The sequence below is a fragment of the Bacillus rossius genome, chromosome 1 (assembly GCF_032445375.1).
Source record: "Bacillus rossius redtenbacheri isolate Brsri chromosome 1, Brsri_v3, whole genome shotgun sequence".
Taxonomy (NCBI): domain Eukaryota; kingdom Metazoa; phylum Arthropoda; class Insecta; order Phasmatodea; family Bacillidae; genus Bacillus; species Bacillus rossius.
Window position 1 is genome coordinate 49,431,725 of NC_086330.1, and position 13,222 is coordinate 49,444,946.

The 13,222-nt window shown below is 36.2% G+C and overlaps 1 protein-coding gene across 1 annotated transcript in view; it reads right to left on the reverse strand.

The window, feature by feature from the left end:
- The window catches only part of LOC134535780 (protein O-mannosyl-transferase 2), a 70,218-nt gene that overhangs the window by 11,004 nt on the left and 45,992 nt on the right, over nt 1–13,222 (reverse strand). Inside the window, exons 15-16 of the mRNA XM_063375042.1 lie at nt 8,345–8,489; nt 119–259 (exon numbers count right to left, since the gene is read on the reverse strand). Of these exons, the coding sequence (XP_063231112.1) occupies nt 119–259; nt 8,345–8,489 (286 nt within the window). The remainder of the gene's footprint in view (nt 1–118; nt 260–8,344; nt 8,490–13,222) is intronic.

The following is a 13,222-nucleotide window of genomic DNA, read 5'->3' on the forward strand; positions in this document are numbered from 1 at the left end:
AGGTCCCGATGAGTCCAGATAAAAGATACTACTAGTCTTTATATATTTAATTGGTAATTTGACTGCGATAACACAACAGTTAACACATATAGTAGCATCTAATATGTGAGGAGCTGACCTGTTAGCATGGAGCTGAAGAGAAGAGCGGGGAAGTAGTGGTGGAAGTACAGGACTCTGCCCATCGCCCAGAACGGTACGTAGTGAAGTGCCCAGCCAAGGAACAGCCAACCACATGCGCTGGACATGCGATCTGTGCTCTCTACAAACAATCAAATCGTTTTAAAACAAGTGTGTGTGTGAGTTATTAGTATGTGCCTTACATTGATAATTCTTTTTTATTTAATAACTTACAAACTGTAAACATTTTAAAACACTTTTCTCAATTGATGAACAAATCCTGACTTTGAAACAACTTAAGCTGAATCACCAGTTAGTCAACTACATCTATCTACTGCGTATAACCGATAATAAAATTGTCAGCCATGTTTGTCTGTCTTCTAGTGTCATTGAAGTCAACTACTGTGCTACAAAGACTCAGTACTATATAAGCTGAGACTTTTGATTATCAGTGCTGCAATGCAAGATTTATCCTATATTTTTAAAGTTACAATTATTTATTGTTACAACTAATGTTTCAGTTTACAAAATGCAATCCAGGATAGTATCGTTATCATAAATTTTTAATTAGCACACCTATATGCTTGATACCTTCCCTGAAGTTTACAAAAGCGATAGTATACAGGTGCATGCTGCCACACGCTGTTCCACTATCTTGAAGACTTCAGCTCGTGGGTACATCAGTACGCGCATGCGCATAGTACTTCAACTGGTTAAATTTCCGTTCAATCGCACTTCCATTCCATTTCGTTGTATTTCCGTCACATAACTAAAATATCACCCACAATGTGCCTAAAGAACTTAATAAAAACAAAAATTGTATGTGGAGTCCAAGTGCGACAGAAGTGAAACTTCTTGCTTATCAGGTATAGAAAGAGATAAATTATTATTTCCAATCACACTATTCACATAAAAATGAATGACATTTATAACGTTAATTGCACATAGCTGTTACGAAAACTGAGGCTTAGACAAACACAAGCAGCGTTGCTGGAATTTTTTTTTTATTTTTTTTTATTTATTTGTAATTTGTCACATGCCCACCAACAGTCGTAGACTTTAGTGGTGGGCACTACATGTAATAACAGGAACACAGTTACACAGTTATCACTAACAGTGTATGGACTTCCACCTCCGTCACTACCATAGGAGGAAACATCTACAGATGGCCAGCAAACGAGAGCAAGAGTACCACACACTAGCAGTGATAATAACAAAACAGACAAAACACTAACAAAGGTAAAAGAACCATAACACATAAAACATATAGGTAAAATTGAAGGAAAAATAATATAGATATGACAGATATAAATCAGAATTTATAATTAAACACTGTTGGAATTCAAATATAGATTATTGTAGTTTGTTATAAGTCTATAAATAATATCATTATTAGTATGAAGAGTACACAGAGTAGAGCGTAAGCAAGAATTGAATTGAGGAATTCTTAAGGCAGTATTGTCAATAAAATAAGGACATCTGAATTTATGAATGTAACAATTATGAACAAAAAGGGCATCATGATATGCCCTGCGGTCTACCAGGGGTGTCCAAGTGGGGCGTGGGAGGTTCCTCGTAATAATTAAATCTATAACTTTATTTTGAATACTTTCAATTTTTTCAGAATCTGTTAAGTTGATGCCATTCCAGATAACAGAACCATATTCTAATTTTAATCTTATAAGTGCCATGTAAAGAGAGATAAGTGAGTCTGAGTTGGTTGCATAAGAACTAAGAAGTAATAAATTTTATAAGCGCTAGAGTTCTTCGTGCATATGAATATATGTAATCTACATGTTTATGGAAATATAATTTTGTATCAAGAATGATACCGAGATCCTTTGTGTAGTGGGCTTGAGAGATAATAGAATTTGCTAATTTGTATGAGTATTTAATTGGATGGTATTTCCTAGTGAAAGATATGACCTTGGTTTTATCTTTGTTGAGTTTGACCAGGTTTCTTAGACACCAATTATTAACTTTAATAATATCTTCTTGTAATAATTCACAATCCTCTAAGGAATAAATAATTTTATAGATTTTTAGGTCATCCGCAAAAAGAATGCCAGTAGAGTAGGAAAGTACTTGTGTAATGTCGTTAATAAATATATTGAAGAGAAGAGGTGAAAGAGTACCTCCCTGGGGAACACCAGAACACGCATTATACTGAGAAGATCTATGATTGTTGATCGATACAAAAAAACTTCTGTTGGATAGGTAGCTTGAGAACCAATTGATATAGTTTCCACAAAGACCTAAATGGGATAATTTAATAAGAAGTAAGGAATGGTTTACAGTATCAAAGGCTTTAGCTAAGTCGAAGTAACAGGCATCGGCCTGACCCCTATTAGTAACTATATTATATACAGCATTATTGCTGCGTCGTTTCTACCTCTCCCGTGTCGTCTCCCCTTTTGGGCCTTACAACTAGCTTATAGCATGCTACGTAACGTACCTATCCCTCCTTTTTATTGCAGTTTTCCCATTCGACCGCTAGTGCATGCGTTGGATTGGCATTGCCGCTGACGCACTCTCCTCCTCTACCGGATCCCCCACCACGTACCTAACTGTTCCCTTCATGCGATCAGAATTTTCGTAATGCTCAAAAATAGTAGCCCCCTCAGCAAAGAAGTGATTATAATCCACAGAATTTGCTAAAATAATTTACCAGCTTGTAAGCATTTGCTTATGTTATACAGAAATTCAATAGTAACAAATAAATTTGGAAATTAACAATTTTAAGTTTTGAAGAAATTAAAGTGAGATTACAAGTTGCTTAGTTTTTATCCATTTTTCACAACTTGTAATTTTCTCCCAGATGTTCTGGCTACTGCTGCTGAGTTATCTTTAGTCCAGGTAAAATAATCGGAATTTTAATAGTAATATTTAGATATTAAAATAAAATAATCTGAAGTATTGAAATAATATACAGTAGAACCTCGCATATCCGACCTTCCCACAACCGACTCCTCCCGATATCCGACTGTCGGTGATTCACACGCGCTTCCGGTTGGTGAGCCTGTTAGGCTTGAAGGAGTGACTCATCTACGATATGCTTTGTTTTCGTATCAAAAACTGTCAGTTCAGCTGTGAATCTTGATGTGTAATGTGCTCTGACTATAATCTTGTACAGTTCTGTGTTTGTTAACGTCAATACTGTTTGTGTTTTTCCCCATTATTTATTCACGACTACAGAATTTAAAGTGTGCAATACGTAGTGCTTTACATGTGTGACAATGGCAACTCAAAAACGTAAACGTGTTTGTGTTTCTCTGCAACAAAAACTTGAGATTTTACAACGATTGGACCATGGAGAGTCTGTTATTAAATTAGCTTCTGAGTTGGGTGTAGGGGTGACTACGATAAAAGATTGGAAAAAAAACAGTAAAGATCTGGAAACGTACTCAACAACAGTTGAGACAGAAGATGCCTTAAAAAGTAGAAAAATGTTGAAAAAACCAAAACTTGAACTTGTCGATGAAGCATTATGGGTTTGGTTTTGTCAGGAGAGGCGCAAGGGAATACCATTGTCAGGCCCCATCGTAAAGGAAAAAGCCATAAAATTGCATGAAAAGCTGGGAGGTGATCTAGAAAAATTTAGCGGTAGCGAAGGGTGGCTACATAAATGGAAGTTGCGTCATGGCATACGACATCTTATTATTGCGGGGGAAAAACTCTCAGCTGATGATAATGCTGCTACAGAATGTGTAGCAACATTTGAGAAGTTGGTCACAGAACAGAAACTTGTACCCGAACAAGTGTACAATGTAGATGAAACAGGCCTAAATTACAAAATGCTTCCAAAAACCACTCTAGCTGCTAAAAATGAACCTGTGTTAGGAACAAAGCTGGCTAAAGACAGGCTCACAATTGCAACTTGTAGCAATGCCAAGGGAAGCCACAAAATGCCACTGTTCGTCATAGGAAAATCTAAGAAACCAAGAGCATTCAAAAATCTAAACATGGCAACACTTCCAGTTTTCTATCGGAATCAATCATCTGCTTGGATGGATGGCGATTTATTTAAGGAGTGGTTTTTTGGCGAATTTGTCCCCGCAGTAAAAAAACATTTAAAGTCTAAAAACTTACCTGCTCGTGCTGTTTTGCTGTTAGATAACGCTCCTAGTCACCCCTCTGAATGTGAATTAAATAAAGGAAACATCAAGGCTTTATTTTTACCGCCCCATGTTACACCTTTAATACAACCTATGGATCAGGGCGTCATCGAGTTGTTAAAGAGAAGATACAGAAGAAAATATGTCGGCTCTCTGCTGGACAAAACAGAAGAAGGAGGTAACCTTTTTGAGGCGATGAAAAGTTTCAACATAAAAGACGCAATCTACACCGTTGCTGCAGCCTGGGATGAAATTAATCAAACTACCCTTCAGAAGGCTTGGAAAAAGATTTGGCCATCATTGAAACAAGAAGAACCTGAGACAGAAGCACAAGTTGAGACAGACAACACAGAAGTATTACAAAATTTACAAGTGTTTCAGCATGATCTCCAGATGAATGATGTAGAAGAGTGGTTTGTTGAAGCTGATGTTTCGGAAGACACCAATGAAGAACTAAATGACGACGAAATTATCGCTGTTGTGCAGAACAAAGCCGTGGAAGAAGATATCGACTCGGATGAAGACGAAACCACCGGTGAAAACGTAGTGAGTCATTCTGCTGCTAAGGACGCCTTCGAAGTTGCGCTGAAATACATTGAGCAACATCCAAATGCAAACCCAATGGACGTATTGTGGGCAAAAAAGTGGAGGGACACTTCTGCAAAGTCAAGATTGACAAAATTAAAACAAAAGTCCATTACTGAATTCTTTAAATAAGGTATGCTTAGATTTTATTGATCTCATTTAATTTAAAAACAGTAAATGTTTGAAATATATACAGCAACATTTTTATAAGTACATACTTTACAATAAAGTTGTATTACAGTACGATATAGCTGTTTTTCTATCTGAGAAAGTCGTTTTTTTTGCTCCTCCCGATATCCGACCTTTTGGCCGTTCCGACCATGGCCTGGTCCCGTCATGGTCGGATATGCGAGGTTCTACTGTAGTTTGATTTTGATTAAACATATTTAGTTAGATTATATTTGAAGTCATTGTCCGTAATCACTGAATTCATTCCAAAACTATTCGAGCGAAATGAATCACATGTCCATTGTACTAAAACTCTCTACAAATTGAAAGATATTAAACTTTACTATCAATTTACAATGTTGATATAGCAAATATTATTGAAAATATACAGTAAGTCCTCTATTTACGTCGTACCGATTTACGTCGTTTCGGATTAACGTCGCTAATGTTTGAGTACTCGTGTTTCAATTTAAGTTGTCGCCGATTCACAATAACGTCGTTTACAATGACCGTAAATCTTTATTTTAACCAAAACACCGTATATAATTCGTTTATAATTCTTTGTTTCCTTCGGTAGTTAATTTATGCTATGTAGCGTAAGCTACACGTTCACCGCCTTATCTTATCATACATCATGAGGGACGCTTCCTGCTCTCCGCTGCTCCGCACAGTGATGCAATTCTACCAGCCCGCCCGCTCGGCCACCCACGTATCTCGCACGTAGAAGTGTTATCTACTTCCCGCAACGACACAGCATTTTCTCCTACCCCTTTTCGTCCAACTCCTTGGCACTTCAGTAGAGGTGTAAAAGTAACTAAAAAAAGTGTACCCGTATGCATTCGTTACTATAACAATTAGTACTCGTTACTTTCGTATCGTTACTCGTTACTTCTGATACCGCATAACATGCTATGTTATGTAACAGCAACGAATTGAGTCGTATTTTGTACGCATACAGTATGACGTCGCGTAAATAATAATAAATCAAATATAAACAATTAAAAGTATTTGAAAATTAACAGCTTTTGTTAACCAAGAAACAATAAAATCTCATTAGAGCAGCTTTATTATAATATCTCTTTTAAGATAAGAACAAAAAAACGTGAAAATACGCGATAATAAAAAACAAAAACATAAATATTTATAATTTGTAAAAAATACTTTCTTACGTTGTTTCTGTTCCAATCTCAAACTTTGTCTACACACACAATACCTTTAATAAACAGTAAAAAACTTGGATGACGAATTTCCAAATTATACTTTTCTTAATAAACAAACATCGTTCTTTGTAACGAATAAGCGCGCACATGCGTAAAACATACGAAAAATGCGAGTAACGAAATGCATTCGTGTGTAACGTTTCGTTACTCGTTACTAGATGCCGCACCCGTTACTCAGTAACGAATACATACGGTTTGCTACAGCTCTACACTTCAGTCGCTATGATATCATTGAGTTGGCCGGACTTTTAAACGTGCCGTTGTTAACTTTATCGTGATTAAATGCGTTTGTAGTAAGCCTACAGTATCAGCTCACTGCAATTTATGATTTTTTCTTCATAAGATGTCTTCCAAACGACTATATATCTGTTTTTATATTTCAATCAATAAAGGTAATAAAGCAGCTGGTTAAATAACCATTCTATAAAGCTGAGAAGTACTAGTTGAACTTGTTTCCCACGGTGTCGGTTGTCATTTGCTGATAAAATTGCCCGTTGTCACGTCTGTATGCCAGCGCTTCCGGCCGACCTTGGGCCGTGGTCGGCCGGTGGCATGAAACATGGCTCATTTTGCGTCGTTTCTATTTACGTCGCGGTTTTCAGGAACGTAACCCCGACGTAAACCGAGGACTTACTGTATGTATAGTTTACATAGTATATCTGGATATCATAGCACCCAATTTCATCTAAATTATTAATCAATTTTAATAGAAATTGTTTTGTTGTAACAACATCTAAATTAACATTGAGTTTGAACTGCTGGTGTATTACTGTTAAGACTGATTTGATCAATAGTTTATTAGTTTCTGACCATAGACATAGTACACATTGTAGGTCGCACTCTGTTCTGTCTTTTCTATCCCTTTGTAATGTGATGAAAAAAAATATATACCCTCCTCACCCTTCTGCTCACCGCACCTCATCCTGCCTCGGCATTGTTATCTATCTCTAGCGAGGAGTGCAGCGAGAGTTCTACGAGGAGTGCCAACTGTGTAACTTGATAGACACTGAGTGACTTGGGGATAAACATTTCTAGGTGCGAGTAATTGGTGATTAGGCATTTTTAAGTTAGATGATTTATTAGTGATGTAAATATTGGTAATTAATAAAACTGTAAAAGAAAAACATAATTGGGCTATCCCTTACGACCCAGTTTTCTCCTCACATTATCATGGCACAACTTTCCGGCTATTTTTAATAAAATACAGGTGTTACTCAAAAGGTTTTAATTAGGGTTGTGCAAATACTTTTTCAAAGCATAAACAAAACAATCATAAAAAGTATTCTGAAAAAAAATATTTTTTTTTTCATTAATGTTCACCTCCTGAAGAAACCTTTTGCAGTATTATGAAATGCCTCTTGTTTTCTTTCAATATGACAAAATAGAATGTAATGTAAAATAACAACAATAAAAAATAATAACTTCTTAGAAAACATTTCAAGCATTTATGAAAAATAATAAATTTACATAAATTTTTGTCTTGTTATTTTAATTCATTATTTATATGTATTTTTTCAGATAAAAATTTAATTATTATTTAACAGAACTGTAAGAAACATATTAACATTATTTCACATGTGAGCTTGCTCAGTTAAATTTGAGACATTCTTTTATTTAACATTGTATTTCAGTTACAGTCACTTTTTTTTATACATTGTAGGTCATATTATAACCAAGGTTTTCTTAGATTTGGGATCCCCCTTTTATTCCACGTCATTTAACACAGTACCTAATTCATTTTTGAATTCGAAGTCACTGGATATGATGCTTCACATTTCACAACTGAAAATAATAGTTTATATGTTATTTATATGTATAGCTTTTCCCCCCAACAAGCAAATAATTTTATAATGTAAGTTTGACTATACCTTTAACTAAAACATTTTTGTTGCAATGACTTTCATTAAGGAAATTTAAAATCAAAACCACGTATTCACACAAAAAGGTAAAACAATAATATTAATATTTCATCAGTGAGTTTGAAATATTCATAAAAACACTTTTGAAACCAACATGAACTTGCCCTAGATTGGTTTCATATTTAAAAAAAAAAAAAATTACCAAGAGTAGCATGTACAAACTGCAGGGTAGATGAAGCGTAATACAGAAAGTGAACGCAGGAGTGCAAGGGGAACTCACCGTGGACGGGCTTGCCCCTGCGTCGGCGCACAGCGTGGCACAGCTGCACGCCCAGGTACAGCAGCAGGAACACCAGGTTCCCCCACCAGATGACCGGGTTGCCCAGCAGGTATATGCGGTAGCTGTTGCCCGAGAAGAACTGGCCCTGAGCACACACCACAGCAGTGCAGGATGTGTATCCGCCCAGGGGGCGTTCGCAGAAGGAGGGATAGGACCACTTTCCCCACTGTCAGCTTTCAAATTCTTTCCTTTTGTTCGTGAGCACGCTAGATTTTTATATAATTGTTTATAATTAGGGGGGGAGAAAAAGGATATATTAATTACATTCATTAAAATCTCAAATCTGATTCTTAAAATCCAAGAACCCTACCCATTCCAGATACTCTAGTACTCCACATGAAACAGCCAATAAAAATGAAACCATTTGCACTGTATTTTATTTTTCCAAGTACAATACAATAATGTACACATTAAAAAAATCTGTCACTTTGTTTTGTGTCATTCACTTGCACATCCTGGACATAATTTAAATTAATGTTCTGCAAATATGAATTTTTTGCAAATGTTTAATTGATGTTCTGCTTCAATGGTCCTTACTTCAGGTACAAAAAAATCACATCTCCGTAAATTTGTGTTCCTCTAGTTAGGCAGTGGTCTCCTGTACCGAAATAACTAAAATCCCCGTTATAGCTGCACGGAGATTATGGGATTAACTTGAGATGTTTATTCGAGCCTCGAGATGCGGTCTAATCAAATCAGCAGCCAATGCAGATATGCATGTCAATAGGCACAGATTCTTTCGACTATGATTCACAAGCTGCCAAAAGTACCATACAGTTATTTCCAAGAGCATTCAGTAACCCGTAGAATATACATAGGGGCAATCGAAGAGTTTTCCTTGACACTGATTAGGTAAGACAATTTATCAAAACAGTCTACAGTGGCATCTTATCAGTCATACATTGTTGATAACATTGTCACAATCTTTTGCTTATTCTGAATTATTAAAAGTACAATTCCTCTTAGTGCCATGAATTGGTTTAGTCATTTCTGTAGAATATTACTGCGCAAGATATTCCTTACCAAGGTAAACTTGAGCATTCAACATATAAAATGTCTTAGCATCACACATCATCAAAATCTGAACTCCATACTTGTCGGTTATGCTGGAATAAACATCTTGAAAATACAATGTCCACAGAAACCACGTAACAGCTCGTTGACTGTGCAGTATTCTGATTGAACAAACAGCTTTTGACTGGTTGTGACAACATGATCGAAAACCTCCCTTACTTGCAGCTAGTCTATCTGTTTTTGACCTTCACTCCTACTTCCGCGATCATCAAAGCGTAAAGTGTTAGTCAATAATTTAAACCTTGCTTGAAAAATAGTACTATGGACATAGGTTAAACCTGAGTGCTTATCAAATAGTTCACTAGTGGTAACAGAATTAATTTTCCAAACTACATAGTTAATATAATCAAAAAAGCGCTTTAGTTCTGTAACATTTGTGCCACGAGTAAATAATGGTCTTACTGCAGCTTCAGTAGCATCTTCATCAGCATCTTCATCAACATTGTTCAGATGTAGGTCACTACAACATTTTGCATGCAGCAAAACAATTTATGCATTTTTATGTTTTACAATTACTGTTAGTACATCCTCTATGCTTCCATTCCAGAGTTAATATTACTTGCTGCACCTTTATACCCAAGAAGTTGAAGCACTTTATTCCTAGATTTTCACCACACCATTTGCAGTTATTTGTTCCCAAAAGTCAGTCAGGCATATCAATCACTGAGAGATCTTCAGATTCAATGTTTGAGTTATGTCCAGTAGGTGAAGAATTACTTGCCAGAACACACGTATCACTACGTAATGAACCACTTTCCTGAAAACACTCACCACTACTACTTATTTTGAGTCTGCAATCTTCACTGTCTGAAGAAATATCACTTTCACTAGTCATCAGATATCATTAAATGTTCTATTATTTCACTTACAGTTAGAAGTAACACCAGTGACTAGAGAATCATATCAGAATTAACAATACTTGGAAAGATAACAGTTTTGAAAAATAAATGCAATTAGTTACTTGTATTGTATGTTAACCACAAACATGTGCTGATTTACCCCAACACTCTCGTAGAACATATCTGCATGGAGCAGCTTTCTGTCCACATTAATAACTTCAAGGTCAGGTAGAAAGGTATGTGATAAAAAAAAACTTTTTTGTGTGTGTGTGTGTGTGTGTGGGGTACACCAGTATCCTGGGTACAGTTCTTGTGTTTTAAAAGAGTGCTTCAAATCAGAATCTAGATCTCAAGAGTCAGGAATAAAAAAATATATGAGCAAAGACACAGAAATTAAAGTTTTGAAGAGACATTCAACTCATCACAATATTTTTTTTAATAAAAAAGCATATTTTCATTTTTAAATTCAAACCATATATTTTTGTGTCACAGATAAATCCTGAGGCGCTCAACAAACATTCTGAGAGAATCTGTTGATGGTGGCAAATACATACATACATACATACATACATTTCTTTTACAGCTTACATATATAGAAATAATGTAGGTACAGTAAGTCCTCGGTTTACATCGGGGTTACATTCCTGAAAACCGCGACGTAAATAGAAACGACGCAAAATGAGCCATGTTTCATGCCACCGGCCGGCCACGGCCCAAGGTCGGCCGGAAGGGGTAGGAGAAAATGCTGTGTCGTTGCGGGAAGTAGATAACACTTCTACGTGCGAGATACGTGGGTGGCCGAGCGGGCGAGCTGGTAGTATTGCATCACCGCGCGGAGAGCAGCGGAGAGCAGGAAGTGTCCCTCATGATGTATGATAAGATAAGGCGGTGAACGTGTAGCTTACGCTACATAGCATAAATTAACTACCGAAGGAAACAAAGAATTATAAACGAATTATATACAGTGTTTTGGTTAAAATAAAGATTTACGGTCATTGTAAACGACGTTATTGTGAATCGGCGACAACTTAAATTGAAACATGAGTACTCAAACATTAGCGACGTTAATCCGAAACGACGTAAATAGAGGACTTACTGTAGTTCTTGTCCACTAAAAAAGTTATAATAAAGATTTAATGGTATCTAAGAATTTTATTGGCCTAGTATTTACCCTTTCATAAAAAATAATAAATAAAATTGTGCATGTCTTAACAATAGTAAAAATATTTTATAAACTATGAAGTTCTTTTTTTACTCAATTATGTATATTGCAGTGTACACACAGTTCACACTTTTTTCCCCACCCAATCTATGATAGAAAAATGCATTTTCCTTGGGAAAGTTGCTAGCAATACAAATAGTCACAGTACAATCTCATTATAACAAAATATGGTTGTTATAATAGAGAAATTAATAAAATGTGCAATTAAAATGGGTTGTATCAGATTTCTTCAGAATTATATGTTTATCATTAAAATATAATTCCAAATATTTTGTGTCATAGCTCACTGTTATCAAAATTTAATGAAAAACATAAAAAAAAAACCAATACACTGAATACACTGTAAAAATATATATAAAAACTACATTATATATATATAGTATGAATATAAACCCATATTTTGGGAAATGTAGTTTTTATATATATTTTTACAGTATATTCAGTGTATTGGTTTCGCCGAGGTTCCGCTCGACTCCTCGCTCGCCACTTCGTTAGGGACTCGGCTGCGCCCGCGACTCTATCGCCCGGACTCTCCGCCGCGGGAAAACTCCCGACTCCACTGAACTCACTCACGCCCTGGAAACTTCGTCCAAGGACTTCGCCACTCTGCCACACCCACGGCACTATCGCCCGAAACTCCGCCGCGGGAGAACTCCCAACTGAACACTCCGAACTGACATAGATCAACACATAGCAGACACCCAGGCTTAATATCTAAATTTTTTCACATTTGGCGCTTACGCCACTTCGTCAGTCTAACGACGAAATGTTTGTGTTATGAAAGGATATTTTTTATTTTACTTATAAAGTATTTTTTAATTTTATATTTTAATGACACAGTACCATCAAACGGTCAAAACACTTACTAACATGCATCTTACAATAATAATAAAAAAACACACACAAATACTTTTTTTTCAGCCCACATGTTTAAGAATTGCCCCACCTCGTGATATTTTTACATGGCAGAAAGTGCATGTAGCCTTGGTATCTTCATTTGATTGAAGAGTGAAGTACATATTTCCAAACTTCACTTCTCTTCCCAGCCATATCATCACTCTCAGAAAAATCTTTAAAATATCACTTTATGTTTAGATTTTGTAACCAGTCCAACTGTTTACAGTTATATTATTATTATTTTTATTATTATTGTAACATTAATTGTATATTTCATGAGCCAATATTATGTATTTAATTATTTTATTGTAAAGAGGACAACCAAAGTATAACAGATATTACACATCTTATTGCCAGAGACAACACACTTTTAACTTCAGGGTCTTCTAAGCATTATCCTTTGGAAACTTTATTCATTTGGTCTTAGTTCGATACTCTTACATGCTAACATCCAAGTTTTATTTCACTATGCAGTTTATTTGGTTTGCTGATATCGATAGCTCCTTGGTTGCTAAGGACTGAAAGTAAATAGTTAGAAGGAGGAAGGGAGAGACGCCATCGCCATCTTGCAGCGGGAAGACGTTTCTCGGGCTGGGGCGAACCAAAGCCTTGGTTGCCGCCCGAGGAATTGAAGATTCACGTCATCCGCTGTCGTGTACTATCTAGAATTCTCCATTCTACGAGTTGGGAGAATATTTCTGGACTGAATAAGTCTTAGATAGGGAGTATCGGCGGCGACTTCGAGTGCCAACTTCCGCGTCGGTCCCGTTCGTCCCATAGTGGTTC